This window comes from Oncorhynchus clarkii, chromosome 11 (genome assembly GCF_045791955.1).
Source record: "Oncorhynchus clarkii lewisi isolate Uvic-CL-2024 chromosome 11, UVic_Ocla_1.0, whole genome shotgun sequence".
In the NCBI taxonomy this organism is placed as follows: Eukaryota; Metazoa; Chordata; class Actinopteri; order Salmoniformes; family Salmonidae; genus Oncorhynchus; species Oncorhynchus clarkii.
This window is the reverse complement of record NC_092157.1, coordinates 3,895,494-3,914,822: the sequence shown is the minus strand read 5'-3', so window position 1 is coordinate 3,914,822 and position 19,329 is coordinate 3,895,494. Positions and strand designations below refer to the sequence as shown.

The following is a 19,329-nucleotide window of genomic DNA, read 5'->3' as shown; positions in this document are numbered from 1 at the left end:
TGCCGTACCAGGCAGTGATGCAACCAGTCAGGATGCTCTCGATGGCGCAGCTGTGGAAACTTTTGAAGAGCTCAGGACCCATGCCAAATCTTTTTAGTCCCCTGAGGGGGAATAGGTTTTTTCGTGCCCTCTTCACGACTGTTTTGGTGAGCTTGGACCATGATAGTTTGTTGGTGATATGGACACCAAGGAACTTGAGGCTCCAACACTCCAACACTCAGACATCATTTAAAAACAAAGCATTTGTGTTTAGTGAATCCAGATCAGAGGCAGAAGGGATGACCAGGGATGTTCTCTTGATAAGTGTGAGTCCTCCAGATCAGAGGCAGTAGGGACGACCAGGGATGTTCTCTTGATAAGTGTGAGTCCTCCAGATCAGAGGCAGTAGGGATGACCAGGGATGTTCTCTTGATAAGTGTGAGTCCTCCAGATCAGAGGCAGAAGGGATGACCAGGGATGTTCTCTTGATAAGTGTGAGTCCTCCAGATCAGAGGCAGTAGGGACGACCAGGGATGTTCTCTTGATAAGTGTGAGTCCTCCAGATCAGAGGCAGTAGGGATGACCAGGGATGTTCTCTTGATAAGTGTGAGTCCTCCAGATCAGAGGCAGAAGGGATGACCAGGGATGTTCTCTTGATAAGTGTGAGTCCTCCAGATCAGAGGCAGTAGGGACGACCAGGGATGTTCTCTTGATAAGTGTGAGTCCTCCAGATCAGAGGCAGAAGGGACGACCAGGGATGTTCTCTTGATAAGTGTGAGTCCTCCAGATCAGAGGCAGAAGGGACGACCAGGGATGTTCTCTTGATAAGTGTGAGTCCTCCAGATCAGAGGCAGAAGGGATGACCAGGGATGTTCTCTTGATAAGTGTGAGTCCTCCAGATCAGAGGCAGAAGGGATGACCAGGGATGTTCTCTTGATAAGTGTGAGTCCTCCAGATCAGAGGCAGAAGGGATGACCAGGGATGTTCTCTTGATAAGTGTGAGTCCTCCAGATCAGAGGCAGAAGGGATGACCAGGGATGTTCTCTTGATAAGTGTGAGTCCTCCAGATCAGAGGCAGAAGGGATGACCAGGGATGTTCTCTTGATAAGTGTGAGTCCTCCAGATCAGAGGCAGAAGGGATGACCAGGGATGTTCTCTTGATAAGTGTGAGTCCTCCAGATCAGAGGCAGTAGGGATGACCAGGGATGTTCTCTGTTTAGTGAGTCCTCCAGATCAGAGGCAGAAGGGATGACCAGGGATGTTCTCTGTTTAGTGAGTCCTCCAGACCAGAGGCAGTAGGGATGACCAGGGATGTTCTCTTGATAAGTGTGAGTCCTCCAGATCAGAGGCAGAAGGGATGACCAGGGATGTTCTCTTGATAAGTGTGAGTCCTCCAGATCAGAGGCAGAAGGGACGACCAGGGATGTTCTCTTGATAAGTGTGAGTCCTCCAGATCAGAGGCAGAAGGGATGACCAGGGATGTTCTCTTGATAAGTGTGAGTCCTCCAGATCAGAGGCAGAAGGGATGACCAGGGATGTTCTCTTGATAAGTGTGAGTCCTCCAGATCAGAGGCAGAAGGGACGACCAGGGATGTTCTCTTGATAAGTGTGAGTCCTCCAGATCAGAGGCAGTAGGGACGACCAGGGATGTTCTCTTGATAAGTGTGAGTCCTCCAGATCAGAGGCAGTAGGGATGACCAGGGATGTTCTCTTGATAAGTGTGAGTCCTCCAGATCAGAGGCAGAAGGGATGACCAGGGATGTTCTCTTGATAAGTGTGAGTCCTCCAGATCAGAGGCAGAAGGGATGACCAGGGATGTTCTCTTGATAAGTGTGAGTCCTCCAGATCAGAGGCAGTAGGGATGACCAGGGATGTTCTCTTGATAAGTGTGAGTCCTCCAGATCAGAGGCAGAAGGGATGACCAGGGATGTTCTCTTGATAAGTGTGAGTCCTCCAGATCAGAGGCAGAAGGGATGACCAGGGATGTTCTCTTGATAAGTGTGAGTCCTCCAGATCAGAGGCAGTAGGGATGACCAGGGATGTTCTCTTGATAAGTGTGAGTCCTCCAGATCAGAGGCAGAAGGGATGACCAGGGATGTTCTCTTGATAAGTGTGAGTCCTCCAGATCAGAGGCAGTAGGGATGACCAGGGATGTTCTCTTGATAAGTGTGAGTCCTCCAGATCAGAGGCAGAATTGATGACCAGGGATGTTCTCTTGATAAGTGTGAGTCCTCCAGATCAGAGGCAGAATTGATGACCAGGGATGTTCTCTTGATAAGTGTGAGTCCTCCAGATCAGAGGCAGAAGGGACGACCAGGGATGTTCTCTTGATAAGTGTGAGTCCTCCAGATCAGAGGCAGAAGGGATGACCAGGGATGTTCTCTTGATAAGTGTGCGAATTGGACCATTTTTCTGTCCTACTAAGCATTCAAAATGTATTGAGTACTATTGGGAATCAGGGAAAATATATGGAGTAAAAAGTACAATATTGTCTTTAAAAATGCAGTGATTTGATTTGAAATAAACTTTGATTTGATTTGATGTAAAAGTTGTCAAAAATGTAAATAGTAAAGTATTTTTACTTCAGTACTTTACACCACTGAGCCTGACCCTGGTGTTCAGTGGCACAGGGAAAGCAGGATATCTTCAACTGAAATCCGCATTCAACCCCTCTGAATCAGAGGCTGCCTTAATCAACACTTCACCCCTATGTGTTAGCAACCAGGTTGATCTAGAAGAAAAAGAAACGCACACCTATTAAGACGAGGTGCTGGCTAGCGGAGTAGAAACTTGAAAATAAAAGAGAGCCGCACACTCTTGGAGCTCAGATGCAAAAATGTAATACCAACGTTTCGACAGCAAAGCTGTCTTCATCAGGGTATAATCACAAACACTGCGGGATGACTCGTTTATATAGTGTCAAAAGACACAGGTGTCTGTAATCATGGCCAAGAGTGGCCTAATATCATTGGTTAATAATCAAATATTAAAATGTCATACAAAGAACAGCATACAAACAAATGGATAACATACGATCATAGATTAATTTGACTATACAAGTTTACAAACAATTACAATGGCAAAGTCACAATGATCACAAGAATGGATGCTGCAATGGACCCAAGAGCCTCTGGGTGGATGCTGCAGTGGACCCAAGAGCCTCTGGGTGGATGCTGCAGTGGACCCAAGAGCCTCTGGGTGGATGCTGCAGTGGACCCAAGAGCCTCTGGGTGGATGCTGCAGTGGACCCAAGAGCCTCTGGGTGGATGCTGCAGTGGACCCAAGAGCCTCTGGGTGGATGCTGCAGTGAACCCAAGAGCCTCTGGGTGGATGCTGCAGTGGACCCAAGAGCCTCAAGAGCCTCTGGGTGGATGCTGCAGTGGACCCAAGAGCCTCTGGGTGGATGCTGCAGTCTACCCAAGAGCCTCTGGGTGGATGCTGCAGTGGACCCAAGAGCCTCTGGGTGGATGCTGCAGTGGACCCAAGAGCCTCTGGGTGGATGCTGCAGTGGACCCAAGAGCCTCTGGGTGGATGCTGCAGTGGACCCAAGAGCCTCTGGGTGGATGCTGCAGTGGACCCAAGAGCCTCTGGGTGGATGCTGCAGTGGACCCAAGAGCCTCAAGAGCCTCTGGGTGGATGCTGCAGTGGACCCAAGAGCCTCAAGAGCCTCTGGGTGGATGCTGCAGTGGACCCAAGAGCCTCAAGAGCCTCTGGGTGGATGCTGCAGTGGACCCAAGAGCCTCTGGGTGGATGCTGCAGTGGACCCAAGAGCCTCTGGGTGGATGCTGCAGTGGACCCAAGAGCCTCAAGAGCCTCTGGGTGGATGCTGCAGTGGACCCAAGAGCCTCAAGAGCCTCTGGGTGGATGCTGCAGTGGACCCAAGAGCCTCTGGGTGGATGCTGCAGTGGACCCAAGAGCCTCTGGGTGGATGCTGCAGTGGACCCAAGAGCCTCTGGGTGGATGCTGCAGTGGACCCAAGAGCCTCTGGGTGGATGCTGCAGTGGACCCAAGAGCCTCTGGGTGGATGCTGCAGTCTACCCAAGAGCCTCTGGGTGGATGCTGCAGTCTACCCAAGAGCCTCTGGGTGGATGCTGCAGTCTACCCAAGAGCCTCTGGGTGGATGCTGCAGTCTACCCAAGAGCCTCTGGGTGGATGCTGCAGTGGACCCAAGAGCCTCTGGGTGGATGCTGCAGTGGACCCAAGAGCCTCTCGGTGGATGCTGCAGTGGACCCAAGTGGTGTCGGGAGCAACTGCTTGCACACGTATTGCGCGTTACCACTCCACTATGTCTCCCTGTCATGGCTTTTGCGCCGTCAGTACAGATACCAACATCAGCAGCAGCTACGTTTGGCTCCATACAGACCGTTAGTGGAATTACCGCGAGAGAGTAACGATTAATGTGATTGGATGTTAATTATTGACTAGGCTATTTGACATTGTGTTGTTAATTCGCTGAACACTAGATGGTTTAATTTTATTTTTGGCAGTGAAATGAGGCTACTCAGGTGAGGGAGAAAAAACTCACCCAAATGTACAACCCTGTTGGAAAATATAAATGGACTGTTTTAATGTGAATGGCATTTTTATTTGGCGTACCCCAGTTTGGAATATCTGTATGTATAGTTGTTTGTGTACTTTTGGGCAACGGTGTCTAGATGGAATTTGTATTTGTGGTCTTGGCGACTGGACCTTTTTTGGAACACCATTATTTTGGTCTTAAATGAGATTTACTGTCAGGGCCCAGGTCTGGATGAATCTGTGCAGAAGATCTAGGTGCTGCTGTAGGCCCTCCTTGGTTGATGACAGAAGCACCAGATCATCAGCAAACAGTAGACATTTGACCTCAGATTATAGTAGGGTGAGACCGGTTGCTGCAGACTGTTCTAGTGCCCTCGCCAATTCATTGATATATATGTTGAAGAGGGTGGAGCTTAAGCTGCATCCCTGTCTCACTCCCCGGCCCTGTGGGAAGAGATGCATGTGTTTTTTGCCAATTTTAACAGCACACGTGTTGTTTGTGTACATGGATTTTATAATGTCGTATGTTTTTCCCCCAACACCACTTTCCATCAATTTGTATAGCAGACCCTCATGTCAAATTGAGTCAAAAGCTTTATTTTAAATCAACAAAACATGAGAAGACTTTGCCTTTGTTTTGGTTTGTTTGGTTGTCAATTAGGGTGTGCAGGGTGAATACGTGGTCTGTTGTACGGTAATTTGGTAAAAGCAATTTGACATTTGCTCAGTACATTGTTTTCATTGAGGAAATGTACGAGTCTGCTGTTAATAATAATGCAGAGGATTTTCCCAAGGTTACTGTTGACGCATATTCCACGGTAGTTATTGGGGTCAAATTTGTCTCCACTTTTGTGGATTAGGGTGATCAAATATTGGGGAAGATACCAGAGCTAAGGATGATGTTAAAGAGTTTAAGTATAGCCAATTGGAATTTGTGGTCTGTGTATTTTATCATTTCATTGAGGATACCATCAACACCATAGGACTTTTTGGGTTTGAGGGTTTGCATTGAATGTCTCCCTCCCTCCCACCCTCTCTTTCTCTCTCACTCTCCCTCCCTCCCACCCACCCAACCAACCTCCCTCCCTCCCTCCCTCTCTGCCCTCCCTTTCTCTCTTTCTCCCCCCCCCCTCTTCCTCTCTCTCCCCCTCCCTCCCTCTCTCCCTGCCCCCCCCCTCTCCCTCTCCCCATCCCTCCCTCCCTTCCTCCCTGCCCCCCCTCCCATCCATCCCTCCCTCCCTCCCTGCCCCCCCTCTCTCTCTCTTTCCTCTCTTTCTCTTTCTCTTTCCCCATGCCCTCTCTCTCTCTCTCTCTCTCTCTCTCTCTCTCTATCTCTCTCCTTCCTTCCTTCCCTCCCTCTCTCCCTCCCTCCCTCCCTTTCTCTCCCCATCCCTCCCTCCCTCCCCTCTCTCTCTCTTTCCTCGCTCTCTCTTTCTCTTTCCCCATGCCCTCCCTCCCTCCCTCTCTCTCTCTCTCTCTCCCTCCCTCCCTCCCTCCCTCCCTCCTTCCTTCCCTCCCTCCCTCCCTCCCTCCCTCCCTCTCCCTCCCTCCCTCCCTCCCTCCCTCCCCCCCTCCCTCCCTCCCTCCCTCCCTCCCTCCCTCTCCCTCTTTCTCTCTCCTTCCTCCAGATCCTGGCCATCCTGTCTATCCTGTTCATAATTCTCTCCACTATCGCCTTGTCCCTCAACACCCTACCAGAGCTCCAGGTGCTAGATGAGTTCGGCCAGGCCAACGACAACCCCCAGCTGGCCCATGTGGAAGCCATCTGCATTGCCTGGTTTACCATGGAGTACCTCCTACGCTTCCTCTCCTCACCCAACAAATGGAAGTTCTTCAAAGGTAGATATATACGCCTGGTCCCAGATCTATTTGTGATCTATTTGTGCTTGTCAACTCATTATCATGTTTGATAGTACAAACTGATCTGCGACCAGGTCATATAGGCCAGACCTGCCTTTCAACTAAACTGGTTCTGATCCAGGATGGATGATGATGATTTGGTTGATTTGGTTTCATGGATCATATTTTTGGTTTTATTTATTCCATTTCATTGATCATATATTTTATTTGCGTTTTAGTGAAAGGACAAATTTAGTTGCAATTCAGCTGGTGGGGGGCTCACCAGAGAGGAAGGGCAGGTGGTCAGGATGGGAGATGGAGATGAGAAGGAGGAAAGTGAGTCTGAGGAAGAGGATGATGAGGAGGCTTTTATTTCAGACTCCTCCTCAATGGGTCCGGAGCCAGTCAAGCAGAGGGGTCAAAGTCCACGGTGAGGGAACTGACAAGGTTCCTGAATGAGACCAATGGGAAAAATGTTGGCTTTTTTTTTTGTGATCTGAGAGAAAGTTTGTAAGATCAATACAACATGCTATAAAAAACGAGGGTCATGGTGTCCTCTCACCCAGGAAACGGTTTAGGTTGAGGAAGTGGGTCACAACAGGAAACGGTTTAGGTTGAGGAAGTGGGTCACAACAGGAAACGGTTTAGGTTGAGGAAGTGGGTCACAACAGTGTGTAAAGGTCGACCTTCAGATACTGTTTAGATGTATATTTTCTTTCTGACACTGGGGCTTTTTGAGCTTTGCTATTGGTCTCTTTCTTTGCTGGCTTTTCTCCCACTTCTTATTTGTAGGCCTCCAGGCTAATTTAGCTGAATTTACGTAGGGACCTGGGCAGTTTTTTCCAGGTTAAAGCAAAGGGAGCACTTATAGGAGCTAGGTTCTCCATGCTCAAGGAGATGGATGCTCCCAGCTCCTTCTTCTTTGGTTTGGAAAGACCGAGCCGTGAAGCCAAAGGGTCGTCTCCGGCTGTCTGAACGACGGGTGACCTCTGTGGTGGGGGAGATGCAGGAATGAACTGTGGAGTTGTATAGGGCAGAAATGTGTGAACCTATGTGTGCTCAAGACTTGTTAGAATTTAACCCTCCTGGGGGAGTTTGAGGTGGTGGGAGGTAAAGCCCTCTACAACCTCTGCATTAAGGTAAAGCCCTCTACAACCTCTGCATTAAGGTAAAGCCCTCTACAACCTCTGCATTAAGGTTAGGAACATTAGGAGCCTAACAGGAGTGAAGGCACATCAGTGGCAGAGGGTATGTGGGGTGGATAGTATGGTGGGTTTTAGATGGAGGGGGCTCTACAAACCCCCAGTAGCAAAGAGGACAGGGGACCTCCAGTAGAGGGTTCTACATGGAGCCCTAGCCACTAACAGCTGGTTGGTACGGGTTGAACCGGGAGTCGGGCAGGGGTGTCTTTTCTGTAAAATGAAAGAAACTGTGATTCATGTGTTTTCTCTGTGCATCAGGCCTTTAATGTCTCTGTTGGAATGTCTGTGTGAGAGGTTGAGGGTGGGTTTTACTGTTGGGATGTTTATAATTGGGGTACAGGTATTAGAATAAGGAAAAGGCCAAATGTGTGTCGTTGAATTTTCTGTTGGCAATCTGGCTAACAAGGAGGAACAGGGTCAAAGGTGGGGGGATAACAGAACCTATACTATATTTAATGGGATGGTTTCTGCGCGCCTTAGGGTGGAATTTGAGTTCTATAAATGATGAAAAGTGTGGAGATGTTTCAGGAGATATGGTGTGTTGGGGGAGCTGTCTGTACAGCTGGGGAAGATGGATTGAATATACGGTTGTAGATGTGGTGAGGATTTGGTTATTGTGATGTGTGGTGGTGTTTTTGTATCGTGGTGTAGAGGGCAAGGTGAGTGTGGTAGGCAGTACTGCAGTACAAGAGATTTTTGTGTGTTTTGTTTTAAGGGGTGGTGAGGTTTTAATGAAATGAGAATGTTTCAATTAAATAAAGACAAAAAAGTCCAAAGTCGCTGTCCCTCTCTTTCTCTCCCTCCGTCTCAAAGGTCCCCTGAACGTCATTGACCTGCTGGCCATCCTCCCTTATTATGTCACCATCTTCCTTACGGAATCCAACAAGAGTGTTCTACAGTTCCAGAACGTTCGGCGTGTGGTGCAGATATTCCGGATCATGAGAATATTGAGGATTCTGAAGCTGGCCAGGCATTCCACAGGGCTGCAGTCTCTAGGTCTGTATGCATGTTGTTTAGCCCGGTGTATCATAATCCTGGTCCTGGGGACCCAAAGTGGTCCACATTTGAGTTTTTTCCCGAGCACTACGCAGCTCAGTTGATTCATGGAATCAGGTGTGTAGTGCAAGGGGGGGGGGAGAAATGTAAGTTTAGGTCCACAGAACCAGGATGAAGAAACACTGGCGTTTGCCTCATTGAGGACATTCAAGTTTTTCTAATGTAATGTAATGTAATCTAGGCTTCACCCTGAGGCGGAGTTACAACGAGCTGGGCCTGCTCATCCTCTTCTTGGCCATGGGCATTATGATCTTCTCCAGCCTTGTCTTCTTCGCCGAGAAGGACGAAGACGCCACCAAGTTTACCAGCATCCCCGCCTCCTTCTGGTGGGCCACTATCACTATGACTACGGTGGGTTACGGTGACATCTACCCTCAGACTCTGTTGGGTAAGATAGTCGGGGGTCTCTGCTGTATCGCCGGGGTGTTGGTCATCGCTCTGCCCATCCCCATTATAGTCAACAACTTCTCTGAGTTCTACAAGGAGCAGAAGAGGCAGGAGAAGGCCATAAAGAGGCGGGAGGCCCTGGAGAGGGCCAAGAGGAACGGTAGTATCATCTCCATGAACTTGAAGGATGCGTTCGCAAGGAGTATGGAGCTGATGGATGTAGTCGTGGAGAAAGGAGGAGAGGACAACCAGCTGTCTCCCAGCTGGGCCGGCACACACAAATACACTGCCTCCGACATCAGCCTGAGGTCGTTGGATAAGAAGTACCCCGAGTCCGTCCTCCTGGGGTCCACCCACCGCATCACCACCAGCGGTAGCCCCGAGCGGAGGCCCCTCAGTAGCTTTCAGTATAAAAGCCGTATCCCAGAATTCAGAGGCAGTACCTCTCAGCTTCTTAACGCTCAGAACCTAGAGATCATGTTCAACCAGCTGACCAGGTCTCAGTCCTTTACCAACCTCAACACTTCCTGCTCTGTGAGCACTATGAGCACCTCCGCCACCACGGCAACCTCTGTATCTTCGCGGCAACAGCACCCAGGGTCCCCGCCCTCCCCGGCCCGGCCCCCACAAGAAGTGGAGCTGGAGAGGCAGGAAGTCCCACCCTCTTCCTCGACAGAGCCCCTACTGAAGGAAAGCAAAGCAGTACGCAGCCTGTCAAGCATGGACAGCTTCGCCAGCTGCAGGGCTGAGTTCGGGGAGGGCTCTGGATACGGAAGAAAGTTCCCTCCGTCTCTCGACCTCCTCCCAGAATCGAGGGTCAACGATGTCCAAAGCCTCCAGGACGCCGCCTCCCTCAAAAACAGCATGTATGAGTTTGTCCCCTACAACCAAGATGGCTGCACACAGTTCCCGAGAGACGACGTGGAGAACATCCGTAGCACCCTGAGAGACGGCATCAACCCTGTCGTCAAGGGGACCAAAGAGCTAAAGGAGAGCTTCATCAAGGGCCCATCCAACGAGCACCCCCCGACACCACCCAGCACCACCTCTCCCCATGACATCAGCTTCAGATTCCTGGAGAATGAATCCCCAGAGAGGGAGACCTCGCTGCTCTTCCCCAGCACAAAGGCCGTCATCCTGGGCACAGAAGACGAGACCAGCCCCCTGTCCCGCGACAGGCTGTTGGTGGACACCCCGCCAGGGGATGAGGAAGGTCAAGGTTCGTCCAACGAGGACAAGAATCAGATGGAAGCGGCGGGAACGGCAGGGGGGGCACCGGCTGGGAACTGCACCCAGGATGTGGTGGTGGTGGTGGGAGGAGGGGCAGGTGGGGAGGGCAAGGTCGACAGCAACCAAAGTGGACACGACAAAGCAGAGAACCACATGTTTACACCAGAGATTCACCTGATGCCCGGGGACGGCAGTATGTCCCCGACCTGCGAAACCAGCATGTAACCCACTGGAACTACGTTTAATTAACCTGACCCTTGACCTGCTGAAAAAGACCGAAGATGAATGAGGAGATATTGGACAAAGAGAACACAGATAGTGAAATAGTGGAAGAGATATTTGCATGGCATGACATGTGGGGCTCAAAATGAGAAACTCATACGGACAGAGATCATTTATCCAAGTATGAGGACATTTTTTTGATCCTGATGTATATTTCAACCGTGTTCCTTTTTATTCTAGCAACAAAATGCACGGAGGGATTTATCTTTAAAAAGCATGCATTTAAAAAGAAACATATATACATATTAAGTACTTGGCTGAAAGCGTTCCACTGTACGTAATATGACAACAAAGGCAATGTGCAGAAGAAGAGACAGAAGAAATCCATGTTTGCCAAAAAAGGTACAAATATTTCCAATGTGAGGAGAATGGAAGTAAATACATTGACAGACCTCAGACAGAGTGTTGTATCCCAAATGGCACCCTTTTACCTTAAACTGTATAGTGCCACAACTCTTTCCCTATATAGAGAAGTGCACTACGTAGGGCATAGGATGCCATTTGGGACGTCGCCAGAGTGTTGCAACGTAGCGACCTATGACAAACATATCACGACGTTTCGTGGAAATGCAATGTGTATAAAACCACGACAACTATGTCATGTTTTTGGCGTTAATGATGAGATTTATGTGTGTGAACTTTAATGTCATTAACATTAGTGTTTTAAGTTTTCATTACAATTGGTTTGTCATTATTAAAAAAACCTTAGGCTAAATGACCAGAATATTATTATTTTTATAATTATTTATGTTAGAAAGAAGGATATATAAAAAATTTAAAAAAAAAATCTTCCTCTCGAGTACACAACTATAAATTGCCTAAATCTGTAGTTAGTGAGGACAACTGGCAAATGCTTCAGCTACTCGCCTAAACATAATAAATAAGCATTTATATCAGCAAGCAATATAGGTTTATAGAAAGAATAAAATCATTAGGCTGGTTGAAAAACAACACCTTTTCCACTTCTTTGATTCCATCCAAACAAAATCACAATAATAATAATAATGTACTTCTGAACGTAGCTTTTACGGATTTAAATTCTCTAAAAACAGTAAAAGTAGGCCTACAGTTAAGTTAGTTCAGATAATCCTAGATGCATTCTATTTGGGCATTGGGGAGGATCCGACTTAATAACAAGTTGATTTATCAACCTGATAGATTTGTTAGTCATTGATTCTTGCATATGCTACCGTAGCTCTTCCTTTGGACAATGTCAACAATGGTACATCCCAAGTAGCACCTTGTTTCCCTATGTAGGGCACTACTTTTGACCAGAGTCCCATAGGGTTCTGGTCAAAACTAGTGGGCTTTGTAGTGGGCTTTGTAGTGGGCTTTATAGTGGGCTTTGTAAGGAATAGGGTACTACCGTGTTGGAAGCAACCAATGACAAAATATCACAGAGAAAAACTCAAGTACAGTATATTTGTATTGTCAGAGCTTTTATCTATCAATCTATCAGTGCATCCAAGCTGCTAAATAGTGTCATCAATAAATGTGTGCTTTTATTTTCCCTCGTGGGTGGTGGGTCTGTAGTATCATCAGAACCGGTAGGTCTGTAGCACCATCAGAACCGGTGGGTCTGTAGTACCATCAGAACCGGTGGGTCTGTAGTATCATCAGAACCAGTGGGTCTGTAGTACCATCAGAACCGGTAGGTCTGTAGTATCATCAGAACTGGTGGGTCTGTAGTACCATCAGAACCAGTGGGTCTGTAGTACCATCAGAACCGGTGGGTCTGTAGTACCATCAGAACCAGTGGGTCTGTAGTACCATCAGAACCGGTGGGTCTGTAGTACCATCAGAACCGGTGGGTCTGTAGTACCATCAGAACCGGTGGGTCTGTAGTACCATCAGAACCAGTGGGTCTGTAGTATCATCAGAACCAGTGGGTCTGTAGTATCATCAGAGCCGGTGGGTCTGTAGTATCATCAGAACCAGTGGGTCTGTAGTATCATCAGAACCAGTGGGTCTGTAGTATCATCAGAACCGGTGGGTCTGTAGTACCATCAGAACCAGTGGGTCTGTAGTACCATCAGAACCAGTGGGTCTGTAGTACCATCAGAACCAGTGGGTCTGTAGTATCATCAGAACCAGTGGGTCTGTAGTACCATCAGAACCAGTGGGTCTGTAGTACCATCAGAACCGGTGGGTCTGTAGTACCATCAGAACCGGTGGGTCTGTAGTACCATCAGAACCAGTGGGTCTGTAGTATCATCAGAACCAGTGGGTCTGTAGTATCATCAGAACCGGTGGGTCTGTAGTATCATCAGAACCAGTGGGTCTGTAGTATCATCAGAACCAGTGGGTCTGTAGTATCATCAGAACCGGTGGGTCTGTAGTACCACCAGAACCGGTGGGTCTGTAGTACCATCAGAACCGGTGGGTCTGTAGTACCATCAGAACCAGTGGGTCTGTAGTACCATCATAACCAGTGGGTCTGTAGTACCATCAGAACCAGTGGGTCTGTAGTATCATCAGAACCAGTGGGTCTGTAGTATCATCAGAACCGGTGGGTCTGTAATATTTCTAGTTTATTATTATTATCATCCCGATCATCTGATCATTCAAAACATCTATTTGTTGTATTGCTCTTGTGTCTTGGACTGTACAGGATTACGTTTTAACCCTGAACGATTTAATTCAAACTTTAAAACACAAACTTGTACTTTCCCTGCTTTCTTTTTTTCACTGAATGAAAATATCTGTTTTTATGTTGCTGTTTATTCCAATTTTCTGCTGAAATATATATATATATATATCTATTGCTTTATCATGGCACTTGGCTGAGTTTATAATATTAAAACTAGCACTGAGTTTGAGAAATCCACATAGATCTGAATGGTAGACCTACAGATAGGAGGATGAGAAGGAGGAAGAGGAGGAGGAGCTTTTTCAGTTTAGGGTGAGTTCATAAATTATAGTCTGAGTGGACCAGAGCGCCAAATCACTGATGTATTTACCAACGCTCAACACCTGGTGAATATGGCCGTTGCCGGTAAACGTTGGCAAAAAAAGCGTAATTAAATTATTGCCAGCAGCACAGTTACAGTCAGGGGGAGTAAAATGGTCAGTGAGCTGTTCTCTCATTTGTGTCTTGAAGTAGCTAGCAAGCTAGCCAACTTTAGCCAGTTACCTTGGGTGCTTGACTGCCGTTGTGAGGTCACCACTGGTTTGACGTTCCCCTTGTGGTATGACACAACATTTATTTTTACTGCTCTAATTACGTTGGTAACCAGTTTATAATAGCAATAAGGCACCTCGGGGGTTTGTGGTATGTGGCCAATATACCACGGCTAATAAGGGCTTTATCCAGGCACTCCACTTTGCGTTGTGCATAAGAACAACCCGTAGCCGTGGTATATTGGTCATATACCACACCCCTTCGGGCCTTATCGCTTAAAACTTCTTATGGCTACAATCCCGTTAACGGGATCGATATGACAACAGCCAGTGAAAGTGCCAAATTCAAAACAACAGAAATCTCATAATTCAAATTCCTCAAACATACAGGTATCTTATACCGTTTTAAAGGTAATCTTGTTGTTAATTCCACCACAGTGTCCGATTTCAAATAGGCTTTACAGCGAAAGCACCACCAACTCACAGAAAAACACAGCCATTTTTCCAGTCAAAGAGAAGAGTCACAAAAAGCACAAATAGAGATCAAATTAATCACTAACCTTTGATGATCTTCATCATATGACACTCATAGGACTTCATGTTACACAATACATATATGTTTTGTTTGATAAAGTTCATATTTATATTAAAAAAATCTGAGTTTACATTGGCGCGTTATGTTCAGTAGTTCCAAAAACATCCGGTGATTTTGCAGAGAGCCACATCAATTTACAGAAATATTAATGAAAATACAATTGTTAGACATGGAAATATAGATATACCTCTCCTTAATGCAACCGCTGTGTCAGATTTTAAAACAACTTTACGGAAAAAGCAAACCATGCAATTAATCAGAGAACGGCCCCTAGAAGAAAAAAAAATATCCGCCATGTTGGAATCATGAGAAACCAGAAATAACATTATAAATATTCCCTTACCTTTGATGATCTTCATCAGAATGCACTCCCAGGAATCCTAGTTCCACAATAAATGTTTGATTTGTTCGATAATGTCCATTATTTATGTCCAAGTAGCTACTTTTGTTATGGCGTTTAGTACACAAATCCAAACGCTCGTGCAGGTCCAGCATAACGTCGGACGAAAACTTGCTAGCTACTTCAATGGATGTTAAACAAGGTGCTACTTCAGCTACATTTAATTGGTATAAAAGGGATAAGGGATATGAAAGGGATGATGAACTTGGGGCTCCATGCGTTCTCTGGAAAGGTCCATTTCACTCCAGAACATACCTTTTCACGTCTTTCATTATTTCCCATAGAGAGCATAGCCCCTCGTTGATTATTCCTTACATATTGGTGTGGCTGGCGATGTGTTGTCAGTCATCCTAACCATTCCCCCACGGCAATAGAACTCTAATTCGATTCTGCTTTGGAGAGAGACGAATCCAAATGAACCATGAGGGCATTTTACAATTCACAAAAAAAAAAAAAATCCGAACAATTATGGAAAGATTTAAGATTTTATTTATTTATTTCCAATAGCCATTAACAAATACAAAGTATTTTATCTTTTTATTTTTTATTAATGTTAAGAATTATTCTATTTTTTTCTAAACCAAAATCAAGAAGCAAGACCAGGATTTCCTGCCCGTCACTGTTGTTTAAAGATGGTTTATTCATGAGGTGGCCAGTCACATGCCTTTGTTCATACTCTAGTACTGTACAGAAAATTATCATTTTTATAGGAAGAATTCAGGTCTTTAAAAGTAATAGATACAACTAATATTATTGAGTTCTCAGGCTTTCTATCTATCAACACTGATGTTTCGATTGAATATAGACTTTGTTTTCCATTTACAGGTATTATAATATCAGCTAGTTATGGCTATTACTTTATAAAATATGTTTTGTGAAATCCACATTGATGTGTTGACTACCAGGGAGCAGCTGTTTCTGGATATCTTCCCCCTCATCAACTTATCATTGGATTGGCATAACAGCAGGGAGGTTGGGAGAGAGGGAGAGAGAATAATTGGACCTCAGACAGGAAGACAACCCTCTGGGTGAATCGATCGCTCTGATTGGCTCCTTCTGAAGCCAAGCCAATGATGTCAGTATTGTAGATAAACTGAATGAGCAATGGGTAAGATCCCCATGGAATTCTCAAGAGAAGAATGGTCCATTGGGTACTGGTCAGGACAGGGAGGGAGACAGTTTTTTGGGGATGCAGGGAGGGACAATAATCTTTGAGCAAAAGGAGACCTTGTTTCTAGGTGACAGCTGTATGAAGGGAGAGAGAGCAGTTCTTAGGTGTGAGTGTGACCAGTCATTGTAGACCGTGGTCAACAGTGATCCAACCTTCCCTAGCACACATATGAAACACATATGAACAATGGCTATATAGGTTCATGCAGACACAAGGGAATGCAACCTGGTCTCAGTTGCATTTCGTATTATTCTGTACGTAAAACCCAAGACACTCCATTTAGTATGCCTAATTAGCAACTTTCCAACTAAGTTAGCTAACCCTTCCCAAAACCTTAACCCTTTTAGCTAACTCTTCCCTTAACCTAACTCCTAAACTTAACCCTAACCCCTAGCGTAGCTGACGTTAGCGAGCTAGCTAATGTTAGCCACCTAGCTAGAATTCGTAATATATCATACATTTTGCAAATCCTTATCATATTGTAGGTTTTGCAAATTCGTAACAAATAATACAAATTGTAATTTGTAACTTATCGCACGAAATGGGTGATGAATATCCACAAATTAATACATACCACACGAAAAGTAACATACTACAAGGAGTGTCTCAAATTTACGTACAGAATAATACGAAATGTACAGAGACCAGGTTGGGAATATCCTAATGAAAGACACAAGCTTAAATACAAAACAACACAGGAACACATGTAATCATATCACAAGACGTCGGTGTACAGTCCACTCAATGTTCTGTGGTGTTATGTCTCCAATCTCTAGACTTCCAAAAATCATTTGACTACTTTTTTAAAATTATTATTGTATTATTTATTTATTTTTACATTTTCTGCCCAAGGTTGATCTGCTAAATGTGAGAGGACATGATGCAATGTTTCTGTGTTCTCTCAAAGTGATCCTACATGCTACAATACCTACCTGACGGCTACAATACCTACCTGACGGCTACAATACCTACCTGACGGCTACAATACCTACCTGACGGCTACAATACCTACCTGACGGCTACAATACCTACCTGACGGCTACAATTCCTACCTGACGGCTACAACACCTACCTGACGGCTACAATACCTACCTGACGGCTACAATACCTACCTGACGGCTGCAATACCTACCTGACGGCTACAATTCCTACCTGACGGCTACAATACCTACCTGACGGCTACAATTCCTACCTGACGGCTACAATTCCTACCTGACGGCTACAGTACCTACCTGACGGCTACAATACCTACCTGACGGCTACAATACCTACCTGACGGCTACAATACCTACCTGACGGCTACAATACCTACCTGACGGCTACAATTCCTACCTGACGGCTACAACACCTACCTGACGGCTACAATACCTACCTGACGGCTACAATACCTACCTGACGGCTGCAATACCTACCTGACGGCTGCAATACCTACCTGACGGCTACAATTCCTACCTGACGGCTACAATTCCTACCTGACGGCTACAATTCCTACCTGACGGCTACAATACCTACCTGACGGCTACAATACCTACCTGACGGCTACAATACCTACCTGACGGCTGCAATACCTACCTGACGGCTACAATACCTACCTGACGGCTACAATACCTACCTGACGGCTACAATACCTGCCTGCCACGTTGGTATTTAAAAAGGTTTGACACATGTAGAAGAAGGGGATTTGATATTCCACTGGTAGTTTTATTTTTAAGTCATTGTTTTCATCATTCGTTCATCTGTTTTAAAGGAGGACTCCTCTACTGTCATTCTACATGTTTTTCTCTTCTCTTTGTGTTCTCGTCCTCGATGTGACTGTATCGTAATGATTCACTTCACAGGTAGTGTAGGGAAGCACTGGGGGATCTGAGTGAGCCAGAATGTTTCCTCGGGATGCTGTATTGATGGAGGAAAATCTGAAATGGAACCCTATTCCCTATATAGTGCACTATTTTAGACCAGAGCCCTATGGAACCCAGAGCCCTATGTGACTGTGTGTGTGTGTGTGTGTGTGTGTGTGACTGGGTTGATGCTGAAATTAACTCTGTGAGCGTTCAGCAGAAGGACTGTGCTATATGTCTAATCCCCATGTCTATATGTCAAATCCCCATGTCTATATGTCAAATCCCCATGTCTATGTCTAATCCCCATGTATATGTCTAATCCCCATGTCTATATATCTAATGCCCATGTCTATATGTCTAATCCCCATGTCTATATGTCTAATCCGCATGTCTAATCCCCATGTCTCTATGTGTAATCCCCATGTCTATATGTCTAATCCCCATGTTTAATCCCCACGTCTATATGTGTAATCCCCATGTCTATATGTCCAATCCCCATGTCTATATATCTAATCCCCATGTCTATATGTCTAATCCCCATGTCTATATATCTAATCCCCATGTCTATATGTCTAATCCCCATGTCTAATCCCTATGTCTAAATGTGTAATCCCCATGTCTATATATCTATTCCCCATGTCTATGTCTAATCCCCATGTCTAATCCCCATGTCTATATGTCTAATCCCCATGTCTAATCACTATGTCTAAATGTGTAATCCCCATGTCTATATAACTAATCCCCAAGTCTATTTGTCTATTCCCCATGTCTATATGTGTAATCCCCATGTCTATATATCTAATCCCCACGTCTATATGTCTAATCCCCATGTCTATATGTGTAATCCCCATGTCTATGTCTAAATGTCTAATCCCCATGTCTATATGTGTAATCCCCATGTCTATATGTCTAATCCCCATGTCTATGTCTAAATGTCTAATCCCCATGTCTATATGTGTAATCCCCATGTCTATATGTGTAATACCCATGTCTATATGTCTATTCCCCATGTCTATATGTCTATTCCCCATGTCTATATGTCTATTCCCCATGTCTAAATGTCTAATCCCCATGTCTAAATGTCTAATCCCCATGTATATATGTGTAATCCCCATGTCTATATGTGTAATCCCCATGTCTATATGTGTAATCCCCATGTCTATATGTCTAATCCCCATGTCTATATGTCTAATCCCCATGTCTATGTCTAAATGTCTAATCCCCATGTCTATATGTGTAATCCCCATGTCTATATGTGTAATCCCCATGTCTATATGTCTATTCCCCATGTCTAAATGTCTAATCCCCATGTCTAAATGTGTAATCCCCATGTCTATATGTCTAATCCCCATGTCTATATGTCTAATCCCCATGTCTATGTCTAAATGTCTAATCCCCATGTCTATATGTGTAATCCCCATGTCTATATGTGTAATCCCCATGTCTATATGTCTATTCCCCATGTCTAAATGTCTAATCCCCATGTCTAAATGTCTAATCCCCATGTCTATATGTCTAATCCCCATGTCTATATGTCTAATCCCCATGTTTATGTCTAAATGTCTAATCCCCATGTCTAAATGTCTAATCCCCATGTCTATATGTGTAATCCCCATGTCTAAATGTCTAATCCCCATGTATATGTCTAATCCCCATGTCTATATGTCTAATCCCCATGTCTATATGTCTAATCCCCATGTCTATGTGTC

General features: G+C 45.6%; 1 protein-coding gene across 1 annotated transcript in view; it reads left to right on the top strand.

Annotated features, from left to right (window-relative positions):
* LOC139420583 (potassium voltage-gated channel subfamily B member 2-like) overlaps positions 1-10,436 on the top strand; it is a 293,127-nt gene extending 282,691 nt beyond the window's left edge. The window contains exons 2-4 of the mRNA XM_071170769.1: positions 6,126-6,336; positions 8,352-8,534; positions 8,776-10,436. Of these exons, the coding sequence (XP_071026870.1) occupies positions 6,126-6,336; positions 8,352-8,534; positions 8,776-10,436 (2,055 nt within the window). The remainder of the gene's footprint in view (positions 1-6,125; positions 6,337-8,351; positions 8,535-8,775) is intronic.
* Positions 10,437-19,329: the final 8,893 nt, after the last annotated feature.